This window comes from Zeus faber (genome assembly GCF_960531495.2).
Source record: "Zeus faber genome assembly, chromosome: 15".
NCBI lineage: Eukaryota > Metazoa > Chordata > Actinopteri > Zeiformes > Zeidae > Zeus > Zeus faber.
This window is the reverse complement of record NC_137194.1, coordinates 28,822,982-28,844,605: the sequence shown is the minus strand read 5'-3', so window position 1 is coordinate 28,844,605 and position 21,624 is coordinate 28,822,982. Positions and strand designations below refer to the sequence as shown.

Here is a 21,624-nt window from a genome sequence, read left to right as displayed (position 1 = left end):
CAAATTCTAGGCTGGCTTTTTTATGTTTTTTTCCCCCAAAAGTTGAGTCCTCCTGGGTCTTCTTCCATGGAGCCCACTGTCACTCAAAAAGCGACGGATGGTGCGATCAGACACTGATGTACCTTTACATTGGAGTTCAACTTGTACCTCTTTGGAAGTTGTCCTTGGCTCTTTTTCTACCATTCTCACTATCCTTCTGTTCAATCTGGGGTCAATTTTCCTCTTGCGGCCGCGTCCAGGGAGGCTGGCTACAGTCCCATGGACCTTAAACTTCTTAATAATATTTGCAACTGTAGTCACAGGAACATCAAGCTGCTTGGAGATTGTCTTATAGCCTTTAGCTTTAACATGCTTGTCTATAATTTTCTTTCTGATCTCCTCAGACAACTCTCTCCTTTGCTTTCTCTGGACCATGTTCAGTGGTCCAGAGTCATTTTCTAAGGGGTACCAACAAATCTGTCCAGGCCATTTTATAATGAAATTGATCTCTTTCGCAATATTCCATCTCTTTTCACAGTTTCTTTGCTTTACTCTATGAAATACCAAAGGCATGCAGGTATACATGAGAAAATTGCTTTTAATTTCATCACTTTTCAGGAGAAATTAAGCATTGTTTCAATGAGCTGTAAGGGCAATAACAAATGTGTCCACATCTGTATGTATATATATATATATATATATATATATATATATATATATATATACATACACACACACACACACACACACACACGCACACACACACGCACACACACAAATATACACTCACACACACAAATATACACTCACACACACACACACACTCTCACAATTCTGTCTGTGTGTGTGTGTGTGTGTGTGTGTGTGTGTGTGTGTGTGCGTGTGAGAATCTTGAATATATATGTATGTGTGTGTGTGTGTGTGTGTGTGTGTGTGTGTGTGTGTGTGTGTGTGTATATATATATATATATATATATATATGTGTGCATGTGTGTGTGTGCATTTACATACATACATTCATATACATACATGCATACATATATCTCCAACACATGTTTTTATCAATCCAGTTTGGGTCTCTCCATCTGAACATTTTATTGTTTTAAAATATGATTACTTTTACCTTAAATTCTCCGAAATTCAGGAGGCCCGGGAGCTGAAAGGAGCCCCACTTGTTGTAATTGATGCCTGAACGGAAGAAGTTGAGGGTGAAAGTGGCTGACATGGAGCAAAAGAGCTGGTGGGGAGGGAAAAGTAAACGGTCACAAGGGACAGAAGGCCAATGTGTAACACATGCACAACTCTTCCCGTTCCCTGTAACAATCAGGATATTATTTGGTCTGAAAAATGTGTGTTTAGTATATCCAAAACCTTGGTATGCCAAATGGTATGTATGGTAGAAGTACGAGTATAACATACTACATCCAGTGAAATATTGCTATATGACGATGTAGCCTGTCCGAGAAGCCATTGTTCGTTTTACTTGTGCTCCCATTTAAGCCATTTTGTATCTAATTTGCAGCAGGGTAGTATCTCTCTTACAGTTATCTATTTAGATTTTCTAACCTAGCTGAGGTTAGATCGTAGGTTTGATAATATATTATGTTACAGTACACCATTATACACAGAAAGAACTTTAACACTCCACTCCCAATATGATATATAGTACCTTACTACTAGGTTTAGGGGTAGCATCTTAGATGTAGAGACTGACGGAGAAAGTAACGCGCGGTGCTTGTTTTGTTCCATTAGGAAACAGAGTAAAGTAAAATAACCTACATCTATAATAAAAACCCACTGTTTTGCACGTGATCACGGGTGCCCAATAGCTGACGCAGCGTGTGTGCAGTCAGTACCGTCAGAGGGGGAGCAATTGGGACACAGAACCCACCCTGCGGGGCTATTTTAGATTGGAAGCTATTCATAAAACATTGGGGACTCAAGCGCCCAATGCCCACCCCTAGAGATGCCACTGCTCATGACTCACAGAAACTTCTGGTAATTCCACAAAGCTGCTGATTTTGAGCAAGGGTCAAAAATAAATACAGTTGATAATAATTCACATAAGTACTGCCATTTTAATTATGCCAATTTTCAAACAATCACGCTGACTGGACTCAATATAAATCAATATTTACATTGTATATGTTAATATGTGTGCTTATATATTTTTTCATATCCATCTGCTTCTCCGCTTCTACATGTATAATGAATTGAACTTAAATTAAACTTGGAAGACACTGACAGACTTTAGAAATCACCATGTCTACGTTCTTTGAGGTCAAGGTCAATTAAGGTCAATAAAATAGCGCTCACCACTTTCCAAGTGAGGGCCTGGTTCCAGAAAGAGGAGCCCTCCTCCAGGCTGAAAAGAGTGCCTCCGATAGGAGCCCCGAATGCAGCCGCCACCCCAGCTGCGGCTCCCGCTGACACAAAGTCCCGCTTGTCCCTAAGGAACACATTGAGAGCATTCTAATCAAAGGATAGGTTCGCTATTTTTCAACCCAGACCTAAATCAAATGTTTCCGATCATTTATAACTGTTAATGGCACCACACTGAACGCTTTACTATTGAGAAACTTACTGCTCTGCTGCAGCTTCCCGCCTTGCTTACATGCAGTCTAAGGGGGAAAACTTTGAAAACTAAAGAAAAAGGCAATTAAAACTCTTACATTAAGTAACACGTCTTGTATATTTTTTTGGATTACAGTTAGCTACAGTAAGCTCAAACTCTAGTCTCCAGATGCTCACGGATGTAGCCGAAAGAGCTTATTTGCAGAAGTGCACAAGAGTTATAAAACAATGAAAAGACTGATAGAATGCACAGTTTGCCACCATTTTATTTGGTGCTGTATGGCATATAAAGAATCTCACAATATCATGAGCTTCCCGTTTTCGAAAGGAGACTGAAACAGTTTTTTTAAGGCTTAAAAATCTGCCCCATTGTGTGGAATTTAAGCACATTGAGGTTTGGCTATGAACAGTCACAAATGATGGGAATCAATATTTTAATAAGGCCTGGGTAGAACGATGGCAAATCCATCTTTTAAATCATTTATTTTTGTTTTGTGGCGTAAACGCTCTGTTACAGCCGTACCTGTCGCTGCGGAAGTAAGGGAAATTGAATCGAATCCTCTTGAAGGTGATGCTCTGAAACTGTGTGAGGGACATGAGATTTGAGGAAGCCAGTATTAAAGTGAGACTTTAAGTATTTAATGGGATTACAGACAATAATCCGATCTGAAATCTAAAATAAACGCCAACTCTTTGGATAAACTACAACTCTTGATGTAATCAGGGTTCATTCAAGCATTACAAAATGAAATGGAAGAACATTCAAGTACTTTAACTTTATATTTTCAAGGACGCAAAACAAATATAATTCATTTTCAATGTGATCTTGTTTAACTAAAATACAGCATAATCATAGTCTCATTGTCTGTAATTATTAGCGAATATTATATATGCACGCACGCACGCACGCACGCACGCACGCACACACGCACACACGCACACACGCACACACGCACACACACACACACACACACACACACACACACACACACACACACACACACAATTAACCTCATTGACTAAATCTACTATCATAAAGCTGATTTCACAAATGCACCCCAGACAATATCCGGAGCGGATTGACCAGACATTGTCCGGAGTTACTCTATCACACATGTAGCAAATAAACGGAGATTGTCCGTGTCAGACGCGTTTACATTACCTGGATATAATCTGTTTAGTTTAGACAAGGGGCGGAGCATGGGTAGAGGGTGCACGAGGCCGGATGTGACGCAATGACGCTGTGGAGCTTACAGCAACCCAAGATGGTGGACGAGGCTACAGACTTATCAGTAGTTGGTTTTTTTTTGCATTGATACTCCATGTATTTGGACGTATCCACAATAAAAACTATAGAGTGGAAAGGAATAATAAAGAAAGCAGAAAGAACTATGCAGCAGTAGGCCTGGGCGATGGTGCAAAAACATAATAATAAAGAAATCTTGCACTTCTGGAACAGGGAGACAACATTTGCAACATTAAACATGCACATAGAACGTTATTTAATGTTGCAAATGCGGCCTCCCCGTTCCAGATGTGCAGGATTTCTTATTTACAAGTACAAGTATTTACACAAAAGCATCCAGTTTTTACTAAATTAAGTCCCATAGCAACAGAGAGACATGCCTCTCCCCTGTCCTGACAGGGGGGACGCACAGGTTTTTTTTGAATCGGAACGGGACAGTCCTTTAACTCAGTTGTGTTTAAAAATGTCGTTTTACGCATGTAGAAAACAAATGAAAATAAAAAGATCTAAAATAAAAATACAGCTCTTAAACAGAGCCTGCGTGCACAGCAGCCTGGAGGAGAAAAAAAACTCCATTCCAATTCTTTGAGATAGGTTTACGTTTTTCATTTTCCATACAAATAAGAACCTCAGGAAACAAAAAAAATCAAAATCTTTCTCTATGAGATTAAACTTTATGTTGCTATATTATTATCCCAAGATCTGCATATAGAGTGGTACGCAAGTGCGGGGGATGGGGGGTTGCAATGTGTGCACAGCGGAGTGCAGATCACGCGCTCCCCAACAGGGTGTCTCCTCCCAGTGATCAACGCTCTGCTTTGCTGCTCTGTTTACCAAGAGCGGCAAAATGCCTAGAACCGGAGTTGAGGGGGGTCCACGTGCCTTTTCTTTTTTTATTGAGCACCTGCCCCTTTTAATGTTTCTGTACGGCACTATAGAAAGGAGAGGTGAGATCCGGAGTAGTTTCTCAACAGCGCTGAGCGGAGATGGCGAGAGCCTCGGTCCCCTCTCGCCCTCTCTCTGCTCCAGTTACAGAACACAGTAAACTGATCTTACACCATTTCAATGCTCTGATTTTTCCTGGCGAAAAAAATTGAATAAAAAAGTCTGTCGCATCAATCGCAATCAATGGAGTTGATCACCGACAGACGATTTAATCGTAAATCTGCCCAAGTCGACGCAGCAGCTAAGCTCCGTGCAGCAAGATCCGCACAAAGGCAAATAACTGGCACATGATAGAGACGTCATCAACATGCAACACACTCGCTGTGAATGAGCTGGACAATGACCTGTTCAAACATAATGCTCAATGACTGAATTGGATTTGGCTGTTCAATGCAAATGTGAACGGGTTGCAGCAAGGGGCAGAAATTACAGGGGGGTCTGGACCCCCCCTTCCTGGGAAAAACAGAGAGTTGTCCCCCTCATATCATTGTAAACATACTGTAACTATACAGTATTATTTTAAATAATCCAGGCTCTGCGCCCCAATCGCTCCCTCTCTGAAGGTAGCGGCTTTACCCATGTCAGGTTAACCCAGGCGTCAGCCTGTGATTGGTGAGCCAAAACAGTGTGTTTTTACTTTGATAAGTAGGTAATTTTATTTTACTTCCTTTCCTTATGTAACGAAACAAGCACTGTGCTTGATGGGGGCACGTTCTCTATCACTCTCTGCTGTCTGCCAAATTTCATTATCATTTAAAAATATTCAAATAAAAGAAATACTGTTGAAAAATGCCTATTTTCAATAAACTGCAACTATTGAAGTTATACACAAAGACTTCCAACTGTCATATGGATGTTTGTCTACTGTACTACTAAATAATCCAATTTTGTTAAATGTTCAATAATCAAGCTCTTGCTATTTTACGTGGACATTCAAACAGGCATTAATTAAGCGTTAAAATTGGATTAAAAACAATCTGACATATGTGTCATGTGCGCGCTGTGTGTGTGTGTGTGTGTGTATTTTTTTCCTCCGTCCCTTCCACTGCGGGAGGTGTGCCTCCGTACCTGGGGGAGGCCAGCTCCCACGATGGCGCCGCTGTGGATCATGGGGCCCTCCTTCCCCACAAACATACCTGAGTAGTCACAAAACAAAGAAACATTGATATTCTATTGTAGACTGACAGACACAATTTGACTGTTTTAATGGGTGGCGGGGGGGCCCGTACCGCTTACTTTTGTCAACACCAAAAGTATTTTCTTATCATTTATATAATATACTGTAAATATTCAAAATATTCATCTCAGTTTTATTGAGATGAATGAAACACACAACTTTAAATAAAGAAAATAATCTTTCAACAATAAGGAATTGTTGATACATAGACCGATAAGCAATAAAGTAAGTAAATAAATAAATACATAACTACATATTTTTGAAAGCAACAACAAGACAAAAAAACATAAAACTGTAAAAGGTGCTATAAAAAGTACAGAAAAGGTAAAAATCATGGGTTAAAGTGCTTAGTCTTCTTATGTCTTTGTAATTTGTCTTAACTGTCGTTTGTGCTGTTTTTTTTTGTTTTTTTGGTGTATCTGTGTGCTGTGCCACGCCATGTGTCTGTTCTTGTGTTTATCCTGTCAACACCTGTGCTTGTCTAATCTGTCATCTGTGTTGTTTGCGTATCGTTGTGCTGTCATGCCAGGAGCCATTTGTACTTTGTATGTCCTTTCCTGTCACTCCAGTGATTGTATACCTGTACGTCCTAAATGTTTTGATGGACCTTTCCCAGGGACGCAAAATGTATTTCAGTGCCCTACTGACCAATAAAGTTGTATCGTATCGTATTGGTCACAGACAAGTGTGTCATTGTTTAAGATGGCGGTGCGCATCAGCCCAGACGTGGCACATCTGCTTGGCTGCGGAGACAGCATCCTGGCTCTCTAGTTATCGTTCACGTGAACTCCCAAAATAGAAGCAGTTTAGTAAATACAAGTAGTTTAGAGAAGACGTCTCACTTATAATGCCGTTTGCAACGAAGGGAAACCCTGCACACATCTTGCTCTGATCTCCACAGACAGAAAGTCAAACTGCCTATACATGTTCCGAGGAGAACCAAGAAGTGGAGCAGCAAAGCAGCGAAGGAGTGCCTGGATGAGTTACGTCTTTCTTTAATTTACTCTGTGCAAGTCAATGTGATTGTAATAAGCCCTGGAAACCATACAGACATTGAATCTTACATAGTTTGTAAGATTATTGTATTTGGGTTGAAAATTATCTCACACTAAAAGCATTTGAGTTTAAATAGAGATCAAAGTGAGAACCTCACCTGTCTATATTGACCTGCATATCCCTGCATACATTTGTATTAGTACTTAGATATTAAGCCAAAAGGTACTTGTAATATAAATGTTATACTTCATAGTCCAAGCCAGATATGTTGGCATGATAACCTAAGGGTGTATTCCATTACTGACAATTAAAAAATATATATACTCTCTGAAACCTTGGTCAAAGGAATAAGCCTTCATCAGGAGAGGAAAAAAAACTGGTGGAATAAAAGATAATGTTTGAGGAAGAGATTATATTGCAATAACAGAATTGCCAAGAAAACATACCTTCTGCAATACAACATTCAAATTAACGTATGTTGAGATGTTTACTGGCCGTATTGGTGTTGAACACTATGACTTTAGATAGCCAGGGCCCACCCGCTCATTGCAAATTAACTAAGGGCCGATAATCCTGGACCCTGTGTATTGCTGCCTGCAGCTATATTTATTAGGGGTCCAGCACCGAAGGATCAGCTCAAGGATCCGTTGTACTCACAGACAAGATGAATAAAATGTGTATTCGGGGCCGTCCTCCAAGTTATATCAAGATCGACATAATATTGTAGAATAATTTTGTAAAAAAACTGTACTTTTTGTCATAGGCGCAAAGTGCGCGCATGCGCAAATGACAGACTGCACAGGTCACATGATAGCATGGCAGTCTAGAGATTGGTTGGTCAACAACCGGGTCCGCAACAAGATAGCCGGACATGTAGATGGGACTGACGTCAGACTTATATGTTATGTTATATTTCTGCCTGCAGTTATTATTATTATTATTATTATTATTATTATTATTATTGGTCCATCCCGCAATATTCTCTGAATTTTTCAGGCTAAAACTATCTGAAACAGAACAACAGAAGAAGTTATGAACACAGTTCACGTCTCGTTTGAACGGTTATGTCACAAACTTTGGCACAAATCTTGTGGTCCAACTTTTTGGACCAGATTTAGAGTAAGACATTTTGTGACGTCATCATACTATGTACTATGAATGAGCAGGTTCAGATTTAGAATGTTAATTGCCACCGTGTACGGTGTAGACTCTGTCACTCTCTAGTGGTTAGAGTTTACAAAATAGGCATGTATGTGTGTCTCTGCGCGACTGACTTATCTCTTGGTCCCCATTACTTTGCCGGATTTATAAAAAAAAATACAAAAAAACATTAGTCCACAAAAACTTGTGCCCACGTTGAGTCCTTCGACCGTGCGAGTAAGTGATGTGTTCAAGATCCAGCAAGGTGTCGGAAAAATAGAAGCTGTGATATGGGAATTACTCACAGAAATAACACCAATTTTTTTCATATTTCATGAAAATGTAAACAATCAAAAATTTAGTCCAAAGAAAGAAGTCACCACTAAAAGTACGTAAGTTTGAATACCTTCGTAAACCTCCAAAAATACGTCACCTCAGACATGTGACACAAACAGCCAATCATACAGAGCAGAGAAACAACTATGTGACACAAACAGCCAACAGTACAACAGAAGCGTCGGTGCCTCCTCCGCTCTCTCCCCGGCTGCAGCACTCTCCGGCCGGGCAGCATGCAGCAGGGATGATGCCCTCGGCGCTGATGTGGCCGGTCTTCCTAAAATGCCAATTTAAACTTGCCATCCACAACTCGTATCATAGTCTGCATCAACGACATGGAGATGTCATATATCAACCTCTGAGAATGCAGCCATATGCCCACAGGCAGATTTCTTGCCATTATACTATAAGATTGTATTCCATTCCAGACAATTAACTTGGTTATGTCATATTGAATTGTATAAGTTGGTTATATGACATCTTGAATGGTAGTGAGTTAACACAAATATTAACATATACTAGTCAAAGTGTTCGTCATTACGTGAAGTCATTATTTTGTCAAAAAATGCCACAAGGTTTCCCATCACCGACCTGGCAAAAATAAAAAAAACAACAACATTGTCCTAGGAATTCCAGGCCTATATTTCGAGAGATAGGTATCTATAATTAACTGCATATCCCAGCATACATTTGTATTAGTCCTTAGAAATTAAGCCAAATTCAAAATCAAAAGGTAATCTAATATAAACTTTATATTTCATAGTCAAAAAAAATATGTATTTGTAACCTATTCCATTACAGACAACATCTGGTTAGCTGTCCTCCTGAAGTGTCGGTCGTTATCACAATGAGTATAAATATAGTAAGTATAAATAACACAGTGAATTGTATTGTGTTTATTCGTGTTCCAGATGACAAAGAGAAGCCGAAAGTCTAGGACAATAAAGAAGCAGTGGGCAAAATGTCTAGCCTTAGAGGTCAGTCACACTCTTCTTACAAAGAAAATACTAAACAAAATTTGGAAAATCTTGAAAAAAGCTATGAAACAACAATTGAGTAAGAAATACAAAAAGAAGAAAAGTTGCAACATCTGTGACAAAAGTTAATGAGGATGAAGTGCTTTTAAATATACCTGCTCATTCCCCATACATAACATACATCATTAAGAGGGTCATTTCATCGGGGTGATTCACAGTTTGGAGCTTCGAGGAACAAGCAGTGTGCGGCTATCAGCTTAACAGCAGTACTTAAAGCAAGATCCAGAATGTTTGCACATGGACCTAGATGATGTTTTGGTAAAAGGAACTAGTCTTTATCAGAATATGAAAAAGCGTGAAGATGACCATGTTTTTGCACTACAGAGATATTACATGCTGGGCGATCTTTATAAATATTGGGATATTTTGTTTTGTCCAAATTTATGGCCAACTTTTCAATAAAACACTTCTTCCATTTTTCCTATTCCTGTCCTATTTTTCCACCATATCTGCTCTAGATCAAAAATAACCAAGTTTGATTAAAATAGATTCAATAGGTCTACGATAAGACATTGGGTTGAAATACAATTCATTTTTTGTTATACTGTATATACTTCGAGGGGGAGTTTGTGAATGAAGGGACCGGAGTTGTTGGAATTGGGGGCGTGGGGGTGGTGACAGGACGCTTTATGTCATAATCATCCAAATTGTTATATACACACACCTATCAGCCACAACATTAAAAACATCTGCTTGATATTGTGAAGGTCCCCCTCGTGCCACAAAAACAGCTCTGACAATAATATCTAGAGCCTAACAATGTTTAGGTAGGTGGTATGTGTCAAAGTTTCATCCACGTGAATGCCAGGACCCATGGTTTCCCAGCAGAACATTTCCCAGAGCATCAAACCGCCGGCTTTACTTCTTCCCATAGTTGTGCCATGTCTTCCGCGAGTAAATGACGCACACGCACCCGGCCAACCACATGATGTAAAAGAAAATGTGATTCATCAGACCAGGCCTTCTTCCATTGTTCCATGATCCAGTTCTGACGCTCACGTGCCCACTGCATACCGGGAACACCCCACAAGACCTGCCGTTTTGGAGATGCTTCAACCCAGTCGTCTAACCATCACAATTTGGCCCTTGTCAAAGTCGCTAAGATCCTTACAATGGCCCATTTTTCCTGCTTCCAACACATCAACTTCAGGTACTGACTGTTCACTTACTGCCTAATATATCCCACCCCTTGACAGGTGCCATTGGAACGAGATGAGCAATGTTATTCGCATCACCTGTCAGTGGTTTTAATGCTTTGGCTGATCGTGTATGTAACACCATGGCAACCAGCAATGGCAGCAAATCAGATTGTCACCAACGCTAGTTTATTGGCTAGCGTCTGTACTTAAGAGAGAAAGGGATCGACGCAACCACTTACAGGTTTTGAGATCTGTATAGATATGACTCACTCAACAGACTTGTTGTCAAGTCAGTCACAAAAAAGACGAGTAGGACGATTGTGAAGAAGCGGTTTTATTTGACAGCGAAGGGGCATGGAAGATTGGACAAGCATGCACCATACGTCAAGGGCTTAAACTTTTGAACGAGGCATAAAGTCTTCCTTTGGCACAATCTAGTGTAATTGGTGTCAATCATCAAGCTTGATCTTATTTTCTTCCTCTCTTCCTGCAATGGGGCACTATCCCCTTGTGGTCAAATTGGGAAATTGCCAATTTTTCCTGCTTCCAACACATCAGCTTCAAGAACTGACTGTTTACTTGCTAACTAATATATCTCACCCCTTGACAGGAGCCATTGGAACAAGATAAGCAATGTTATTCACTTCACCTGCCGGGTTTCCCCCAGAAAGGTTGTTCGGTCCAGTGACAAGTACAGGGGACGCAACGTTTTCGGGGGCTTTATTGCTTGATCCGAATGACAGATTACATTTATTTTTATTTTTTTGGATCTGGGCTATTTTAGAGATTTTTTATGAACTAACCGCATTTGTCCTTCATTACTTTTCATAAAACTTTTCACATGTTAACAAATAGCTGACAGTTTTTATGAAATGGATGTTATCGAAAGTGAAAGCTTTTACGACCAGTCTTTTATCTGATTGGCTAAGTGACCATAATGTGACATTGACAAGCAACGATGGTGTTTGGCTCGTGTTGCACGGGAGAGAAGGATTCCAAGTGTCGTGCTCCAAATTATAATATTTATTGAAGGCACGTGTGGTTGGGCGTGTGATTTCAGAGCACCGGAGGGCAGATATTTCAATCGGCCAGCTAGGGTATGGCACCGAAATCTGCGTTGCAATTCGGCCCAGTAGATACCGATTGTATAAGAGCGGGTGCATATTGGACCAGGGATTGCGGTACCCAACCCAACGGGATGTTTAAAACATCCTGCAGAGGAGAGGGTATTCACAGATAGGTCCATTTTCAATGTGTGTGAGAGATAAGTGAGTGTGAGAGTGAGAGTGAGGCAATCAATGTGTTGCGCACAGCTCTACAATATATTGAGATTTTACACATTTTAATGTTAAAAAAAAAAAAAAAAAAAAAACTTAAGCCAGGTTGCCCGCCGGGCTTGCAATACACTGGGGAAAACCCTGACCTGTCAGTTGTTTTAATGTTGCGGGTGATTGGTGTATGTGCAGATTGGGGCTCGAGGGAAAGCTTTTGGCCCCTTGCACATTGCATGGTGGCTACGCTCTGGAGACAATTGGTGTGTATTGGTTGCTTTGCACAGGACCTGTGCCGGATAAAGACGACCAACAACAGGAACTGATGCTGCATTTCATCCAAATTTGTAATTACTGTTGGTATGCTCGATGTTAGCTATTGTTTTTGTTCGGATTTTTATTATTTTTCGGGTTAAGAGTGTTGGTAATTACTATACTTTGGGTGAGGTCTCATTGGGACTGGGATGTCTTGTGGTTCAAGTTTGGTCCACATGGATCTACATTTGGAGCAGGAATTAGTGAAAAACCATTGCAAATTTTTACAGAAGTCGCAGAATGTTGGCGTACCGTGATTCATTTGTGGAGCTGGACGCTTTGTGACGTCATCATCATCCAATTTGCTATATATGTGCAAGTTGCAACTCTGGGGGGGAATTTGCATCCAGCAAGTTCCGCGGTGTAGACGCCATTGGTGTATAGTGTTTGTTTCGCATAGGAATCAGGCAGGTTCAAGACGACAGACAACCAGACCCATTGCTGCCTTCACTGGAAACTCGGAAAATTGTAACTTGTTTTAGTAGTAATGCTGATATAAAGACGAGTGACAATACAAACTGATGCTACATTCATTGTGAACTTGAAAATGTGTAATTGGTGTCGATACAAAGTGACAGTGTGTTTTACGGGAACTCAGAAAACTGCAATTTGCATCTAACACGACTAACACGGACCCTGTGTTGTGCTGCCTGCAACTATATTTAATATTACCATTGTTGCTACACGTGCACTGTAAAATATAATGTACATTAAAATGCAATGAAAGGCATGTGCCCTGGCTCTCTCAGCAAGTAAAGAGGACATGAATCACAATATATAGAATAAAAACACAATAGATTACATAAGAAAAAAAATCACTAGTGACAATAATTATTCATATGGATGGAGTGACTACTGTACTACAATGGTCTCATACCTCCGGCAACTGTGAAGAGGACGCCCACAGCCTTGCAGAGGAATGTCCGTAGTCGGACTATACCGGGGATCTTCACACCGTTTAAGTAGCTCTTGATCTCCGGAATTCCCGAACCGGCCGCTAAAGGCTGAACGAGACGAATGGCAGATAAATCAAATAATATAGAACACAAACAATAAAATATGCCGGCCTGTCGCAGGTGTCATACCTCAATGAGAACCAGTACGCTCGCTATGAAGATAAAAGTCATGTTGAATGCCAGCAGCTCCAGGAGAGAGAGAACGAGGCAGCCTTTCTCGCTACACTCCTCTACAGCTGTACAGGTTTTGGCTGAGGTCGAAAGCCGCCAAATCTTGGTTATGTCACAGGTCTTACATTAATAATACATGTCTTTAGATTACTTATGAATCGTGGGTGAGGGAAAACGTGATACAAGTGAGAAAACATTATTATACAGTATATGCTAATAATACTCTATACTGCCACATAAACAAACGTAGCATAAGCTCACCATACTTCAAAATAAAAGTAAATTGGTTGTGGTTACCTGGCAAATACGACAATTGTTTTTAAAGATGAAAAAAAAGGATACAATTTCCCACAAAGGTGAATTTGAACTTGGTGAAGAGACGCACAAAGAAATCGATGAACAAGCCGACCTAAAAAAGAGACACATTACAACTTAGGCGGGGTACACACTACAAGATAATAAAGTCGATTTTGGGCCCGATTACCCCCCTCCGATAATCCTGAACCTTGATTTTTTGTTGGTTCTAAAGATTATTGCAGCAGATTATCCTGTGGTGTGAGGTATGTTACGAGTGATTTTTACTTTGCCACGATCTGCTCCGAAAGCCGTCCTGCCAACACTGATCGCGAATCACAATTGTTCGATATACGGTGAAGGTACCCCGAGGACGCAGGCTGTGGATTGTCACGTAGGAAAGACCGATAGCCAATTGCGAGCCAAGCAGCCATGGGGGCAAATGCAAACACTGTGAAGCATAAAGCTTGCGCTGCAACATGTATAGTCCATGTCATCCACTCTTTTGTCTTTTTTCCTTTTGGATTCTCTGTAAAAGAAATTGTTGCTCTCCATACACTATAGGAACAAAACTGTTAAATGTATCATGATGTCGTTATGTGTGTGGTATCTCACATTTTCAAAATCTGTTTGAAAAATCTTGTAGTGTGGGCCAAGCTTAAAAGGTCATTGTTCATTTGTTGAATATTTATTTCCACACACATACATACATACCATGCCAACCGTGACTCCGATGGCAAAGACCACTATCCAGCGAACAGCCTCATACTTGCGGGCTCTCTGTCGGCAGACAAGAGATGGTTTTTGGTAATGGAAAACCCTGATATAAAATTGTAAGTGTGTGCAACCACTGATTAGACCAATTCACCTTATTGTCCATTCCTTCCAGAAGCTCCACGTAGGGTTCGTTAATGCAGCGGTCATAGTCCAAACTCTAACAGAAAAGGAAGCAACAGAAGCCGTTTGGTCAGGGAAAATGAATCAACCTTTTGTTTACTTAATTCTAGAAGACGAGGGGAAGGATGAAGCCTTGGTCGAATTTCCCTCAAGCTCCTCACCTCGTAGTCTTTCCTGGGTAGAATCTCTTCGTCTTCTTCTCGGATCTCGCCAAGGATCGTCTAGAGGGGGAAAAGGGCAAAGTTTGGAGCGAATTTGGGGGCTTTTCTGTGATTGTGTAGCCCAGATTGTTGCTGTGGGCCTCTTACCTCTATGTAAGCCTACAACTGCATGTTCTTATTGTTCACACCAGCCGGGTAATAATTGTTTAGTAAAGCCCTGGGAGATTTTGTCTACAGCAACCGCCCCGCATAATGGTTGAAACTACTGTTCCCTTGAGAACAAGCACACCACAATCAACCATTAACAGGTTTCTAATGATGTTCAGTGACTATACAATAGATGGCATAAGTACCGTATTTTCGCGACTATAAGGCGCATATAAACGTATTTTTTTTTTTCTCAAAATGTGCGGCGCGCCCTTTAGTGCGGTGCGCCCTATGTGTGTTGTTACTGCGGACGTTGTTGAGACCACCATGAGAACGTTAAAGGGGGAAGTGTGGGCGTGGATTGTGTATAAAAGAACAGGTATGTGCTTTATGCAGAACATTGTTGTCTTAACAACCCTTAAAATGGCAAAGAGACACGCCTATGAAGCACAGTTTAAACTGAAGGCTATCAGCTACGCAGAGGAACATGGAAATCGAGCAGCCGCGAGAGAATTCAAGATTAATGAATCGATGGTTCGCAAGTGGAGGAAGATGGAAAACGAACTCCGACAGGTGAAGAAGACGCAGCTGAGTTTCCGCGGACATAAGGCGAGGTGGCCCGAGTTGGAGGAAAGACTCGAGCGGTGGATCATCGAGCAAAGAACGAGTGGGGCGAGCGTTTCGACGGTCACTGTTCGACTAAAAGCAGTAACGCTAGCGGAAGAAATGAAAATTGAACATTTTCAAGGAGGTCCGTCGTGGTGCTTTCGTTTTATGAAACGGTGCCATTTTTCCATCCGGACCAGGACTACAGTAGCGCAGCAACGTCCGGCGGATTATAATGAAAAGCTGGCGAGCTTCCACTCCTACTGCAGCAAACACATCGCCGACAAACGCATCCAGCCAAGCCACATCACCAACATGGACGAGGTGCCGCTCACTTTCGACATCCCGGTGAATCAGACGGTGGAGAAGAAGGGGACCAGCACGGTAGCGATACGCACAACGGGGTATGAAAAGGCGTCGTTTACTGTTGTGCTTGGCTGCCACGCAAATGGACAGAAACTGCCGCCTATGGTGATTTTTAAGAGAAAGACTTTGCCTAAAGAGACTTTTCCAGCTGGAGTCATTATTAAGGCAAATGAAAAGGGCTGGATGGATGAGGAGATGATGAAAGAGTGGCTGAGGGAGGTGTATGTAAGGAGACCAGGTGGTTTTTTCCACGCATCACCATCGCTGTTAATCTGTGACTCCATGCGTGTCCATCTCACAGCCGATGTGAAAAACAAGGTGAAACAAATGAACGCTGTGCTTGCTGTTATTCCGGGAGGTCTGACAAAGGAACTTCAACCGCTTCACATCGGTGTGAACCGGCCGTTCAAAGTAAGGCTGCGAGCGGATGGATGCGATGGATGACCGACGGAGACCACAGTTTCACGAAAAGTGGAAGGCAGCGCCGGGCAAGTTACGCCACAGTTTGCGGATGGATTGTAGATGCTTGGGCTAACGTGTCTGCTGGCACTGTTGTTCGAGCTTTCGCAAAAGCCAGCATCATTTCCGAGGAGCCGCACGGCACGGAAAGTGACTCTGACAGCGAAGAAGGGGAAACTGGCATGTCTGATTTAGCGCAGCTGTTTAATTCAGAAACAGAGGATGATGACTTCGATGGGTTTGATTAATACTTTGTAATAAATACATGAATAAAGCACAAACATACTCAGTTTTGCTCCCGCTCTATTTTTAAATACGCAGTAGAGGTATTTAAACGTAGTAGAGGATAGGTACCGGTATATAAAACCCGCGCCCTATAATCCGGTGCGCCTTATGTGTGTGTTAAATACAGTAATGGCACACATAACTGAGACTGCGCCTTTTAGTACGGTGCGCCTTATGGTCGTGAAAATACGGTACGAAAAACAGCAGTTTAGGTGAAGAGGAGCTCACAACTGAAAGTTCCATTTTTTATTAGTTGGTGAAGGCGGCATAGGAATGTTCTGGAGTGTGTGTGTGTGAGCAGGGAGTCATCATTAAAAAAATAGGACATATAAAAATTGGCGCATAGCGCATAGTGAAAGACTGGGGAAGTGGCTTTCCTGTTTTCAACATACCTAGGCAATCAAAACACTATCCACAGCATGGGTTTCACAGTGGCCACCATGTCTTTCAGGTTATTTTGTTATTTAACAAATGAAAATGAGTTACTATGCTGGAACCTTACACCTTGTGAGCCGCAACACGGTCTGGTGAAAGCTACCAAATAACCAAATCGTATGGTGGTGTGTGTGTGTATATATATATATATATATATATATATATATATATACACACATACACATACACACACACACACACACACACAATCCTCAATGAGTACAATGATCGGCATCTTGTAAAGAGACATTTTACTGCACAATTTCAATTGCATTGACAAGCCATAATGACTAATGATTCCTAAATGGGTCGCAATGGCTGTTGAAGAATCACTAACCATTACTTCTGGGCCAATTTGGTGGAAAAAGCTCCATTTTGAGTGCTCGAAATTACACTTCATTCAATTAGACTAGACAATTTAAACAACCACGATCAACGCAGTGAAATAAGAACGGGCACGATGTTTAGCTCAGTGTTTCTTAATAAGCTATATACAGTGTGTGTGTGTGTGTGTGTGTGTGTGTGTGTGTGTGTGTGTGTGTGTGTGTGTGTGTGTGTGTCACATTCTGTCAGTTTCTGACTATACACAGTAAATATAATACAATTTATATATAAAGAAATACTACACAACTACACAATTTATATAAATGCTGTACTGCAGCTTGATATCAAAGCATGACAACAGCACAGGACAGACAGGACACAAACAAGAGGGTGGAGCAAACAGGGGAATACACTCCTCACTGTCCAAATATAAATAACAAAACCTATCGAAAAAGCAACCACTCCAATTACACGAAAAGTGAAAATCAATTCAACCGTTAATTTTCTTTACCAACTCTTCGGGTGTGCGGGTCTCTCCCTCCCCGCAACAGCACTGGCAGCAGAAACCGTTTCTACAACACGCCATCTTCGCTGTTGCCTTGCGAGCTTCAGCGTCTGACCGAGAACGCCGGTGTTGTATCGAATTCTGTTTCCCCGACGAGATGGGTTTCTCCCTCGCCCCGCCCCCGTTCACACGGCGAACGAAGCGCGCGTTCACAAAAAGCTCGTACCACTGAGGTGCTATGGAGAGCGTTAAGGGTCAAATCAAACTTTTAACAACTCTAAATGTATAGTCACTCAATGTATGCTTTCTTTTTGTGATAGTGATTAAATCAGTAAATAATATTAATACGTGACGGGTGAAAATTGTAGACTTCTGGAAGAAAACAAGCCAGTGTATCATTAGTGCTGGTCCCAAGCCCGGATGAATAGAGAGGGTTGCGTCAGGAAGGGCATCCGGCGGATAAACCATGCCAAAACAAACATGCGGTCAACAAATCTCACTTCCATACCAGAACGGTCGAGACCCAGGTTAACCACGACCGCCACTGGTGCCGTTAGCCAACAGGGTGCCAGTGGGAATTGTGCTACTGTCGGCCAAAGAAGAAGAAGAGGGGGAAGACTTGTCCGGAGACAGCGGGGGAGGAAGAAGGGTAGGAGAGTAGAGTTGAGAGTAGGAACTTTGAATGTTGGCACTATGAAGGGTAAAGAGAGACATGATGGAGAGAAGGAAAGTAAATGTACTATGTGTACAAGAGACCAGGTGGAAGGGGAGTAAGGCCAGGCGTATCGGAGCCGGGTACAAACTGTTCTACCATGGAGTGGGTGGCAGGAGAAATGGGGTAGGGATAGTCTTGAAGGAAGAATATGTAAAGAGTGTTTTGGAGGTGACGAGAGTGTCGGACAGAGTGATGAGCATGAAGCTGGAAAATGATGGGGTGATAATGAATGTGGGTCAGTGCATATGCTCCCCAAGTTGGGTGTGAGATGGAAAAGAAAGAGGAATTCTTTAGTGAGTTGGATGTAGTGGTGGAGAGCATCCCCAAGTGAGAGAGAGTGGTCGTTGGAGCAGATCTCAATGGGCATGTTGGCGAATGGATGAGAGACATAGGTGATGACAAGGTGATGGGTAGGTATGGTGTCAAGAAGAGGAACGTGGAAGGACAGATGGTGGCGGATTTTGCCAAAAGGATGGCATTGGCTGTTGTGAAGAGGGAGTAACACAGGGTGACATACAAGAGTGGAGAAAGGTGCACCCAGGTGGATTACATCTAAGGCAGGAGGTGCAATCTGAAAGAGATTAGTAACTGTAAAGTGATGGTAGGGGAGTGTGTTGCTAGGCAGCATCGGATGGTGGTCTGAGGGATGACTCTGAAGGCCAGGAAGAGGAAGAGAGTGAAAGAGGAGCCAAAGATTAAATGGTGGAAGTTGAAAATGAGGAGTGTTGCATGCAAATTAGGGAAGAGGTAAGGCAGGCTATAGGTGGGAATGAACGGTTACCAGATGACTGGGAAACAACTGCAAAAGTGGTGAGGGAGGCGGCCAAGAAGGTACTCGGTGTATCATGTGGGAAGAAGAAGGAAGACAAGGACTCTTGGTAGTGGAATGAGGAAGTACAGGACAGCATAGAGAAGAAGAGGTTGGCGAAGAGGAATGTTAGTCAGAGAGATAGTCAGAGAGAGGAAGGAAGTAGAAAGGAGTACAAGCTGATGCAGCACAAGGCGAAGAGAGAAGTGGCAAAGGAAAAGGCATATGACGAGTTGTATGAGAGGTTGGACAGCAAGGAAGGAGAAATTGACTTGTACCGATTGGCAAGACAAAAGGAAAAAAGGTCAAAAGAAATTGTTGATGACAAAAACTCTTCACACAAGTTTTTCGGTTTTAGCTCCGTCTTAAAACCACCTCCACGCACAATAAGCTCTATAAGCTCTAAAAATACAAAAAATACTAAAATGTGCGTAATCAACACGAGGTGCTCGCACAGGCGGCCTCAAGGGGCGGTGCCACAATCGCGATTCGGGGTTCTATAATTATATTATAAAATTAATTATCTGCATTGTAATTGGAGTGGTTGCTTTTTTGATAGGTTTTGTTATTTATATTTGGACAGTGAGGAGTGTATTCCTCTGTTTGCTCCACCCTCTTGTTTGTGTCCTGTCTGTCCTGTGCTGTTGTCATGCTTTGATATCAAGCTGCAGTACAGTATTTATATAAATTGTGTAGTTGTGTAGTATTTCTTTATATATAAATTGTATTATATTTATTGTGTATAGTCAGAAACTGGACAGAATGTGGCACACACATTCATACAAATGTGTGTGTTACTGACACACACATTCATACACACATTCATGAAATGTGACCTAACTTACCTCCAGCACTTACCTCACAGAGTAGAAGTCCTGGCTATTAAAACAATTAGAAGACATTAAAACTTGGTCTTGAGAGGGGTGCTGTTTGGTGTCTCAATTAAACATAGAACCAAACAACATTTACACAGAAAACATAAACATCATAAGAGTTTTTCAGTTAATTAGGTCCAGGAAAACTGGAACAGCAATTGGGCACATGGCCTATTCCTGACATAATTATGGCAGTAAATGAAGGAGGAAAGGAGAGGAATGCAACCAGGAGGGTGCTGGGATTGCGTTCAAATCAGGTGTTGGTGGTGTGTGCGTGTGTGTGATGGGGCCGCCTGTGTGTGTGTGTGTGTGTGTGTGTGTGTGTGTGTGTGTGTGTGTGTGTGTGTGTGTGTGTGTGTGTGTGTGTGTGTGTGTGTGAGGTGTCCACCAGTGAGTGTACAGGACTTATCCCATTTGGTTCTGGTGTATAAGGTCGGTATTATGTCATGGAGCCTCCAAGCAGCGAAAAGGGCCCCGAAGCCCTTCCGCAGCTGCAAGAAAGCCCCGAGCACCCTGCCCCACAGCCGCAGAAGACCCCGGCCCCCAGAAAAGTCCACGGAGCAACCCCCACCCGAAACACAAACTCATTTTGCCCGCTAGATGGTTAACTATACAGCAGTTATCCGAACGGAAATAGCGACGCTCCTCAGCCATACTTTAATGAAGGACACTTCAAGGACTTGGAAGAGAACTTTGCCGGTTATAGTGAGTATATTAACCGTCATTATAATAAGAACAGAATAAAAGATTCATTCATTGTTTAAATGTTGTTATCAAATTGATTGTGGTTAAACCTCTATTGGACTCGACGCTGATATGACTAATAATCTCTTGAACTTGAACTAGATTATAACAGGGGGAATGCATCCTGACAGCTGAGGATGATACTGTCAGATACTGTTCCCCCTGTGTTCGATATCTAAAGTAAGCTCACACATATGTCAAATTCATACTGCTGATTTGTTTCCCCTCAATAGGTATCGTTGTAGAATTCTCACTGCAGGAAAAAATGGGAGTATTAAAGATATTTATTCTGCAGAACAAAGAGAAAGATACAGATGCACTTCAAAACCGCCATGCTGTTACATTACATTTAGTCATTTAGCAGACGCTTTTATCCAAAGCGACTTACAATTGTTCAAACACCGACGGACGCAGCCATCAGGAGCAATTAGGGGTTAAGTGTCTTGCTCAAGGACACTACAGCATGCTAGCAGGAGGAGCCTGGGATCCAACCAGCAACCTTTGGATCACTAGACCACCAGCTCTACCTCCTGAGCTACCATCCCCTGTTCAATCTAGGTTTCCATTTGAAGAAGCCAGCTTTACATGCAGAGAAAAGGTTGTGCATATCCTCAGACTGTGATGTCTGAGGATATGATGTGATTCTCCGATGCCTTCAGTAACACCTGAGGACTGTTTTAACAAAGAAGGACATCAAACACTATCATAAAAAGAAAGCATA

General features: G+C 41.9%; 1 protein-coding gene across 2 annotated transcripts in view; it reads right to left on the bottom strand.

The window, feature by feature from the left end:
* clcn6 (chloride channel 6) overlaps positions 1–17,872 on the bottom strand; it is a 34,670-nt gene extending 16,798 nt beyond the window's left edge. The window contains exons 1-11 of one of the 2 annotated variants that reach the window (XM_080015631.1): positions 17,768–17,872; positions 14,635–14,694; positions 14,445–14,510; positions 14,291–14,356; positions 13,625–13,691; positions 13,241–13,347; positions 13,033–13,159; positions 5,813–5,880; positions 3,077–3,135; positions 2,296–2,428; positions 1,103–1,216 (exon numbers count right to left, since the gene is read on the bottom strand). In XM_080015631.1, the coding sequence (XP_079871757.1) occupies positions 1,103–1,216; positions 2,296–2,428; positions 3,077–3,135; positions 5,813–5,880; positions 13,033–13,159; positions 13,241–13,347; positions 13,625–13,691; positions 14,291–14,356; positions 14,445–14,510; positions 14,635–14,694; positions 17,768–17,842 (942 nt within the window). In that variant the 5' untranslated portion in view covers positions 17,843–17,872. The remainder of the gene's footprint in view (positions 1–1,102; positions 1,217–2,295; positions 2,429–3,076; positions 3,136–5,812; positions 5,881–13,032; positions 13,160–13,240; positions 13,348–13,624; positions 13,692–14,290; positions 14,357–14,444; positions 14,511–14,634; positions 14,695–17,767) is intronic. The other variant, XM_080015632.1, reaches the window with a different exon arrangement.
* Between the last annotated feature and the right edge of the window lie 3,752 nt (positions 17,873–21,624).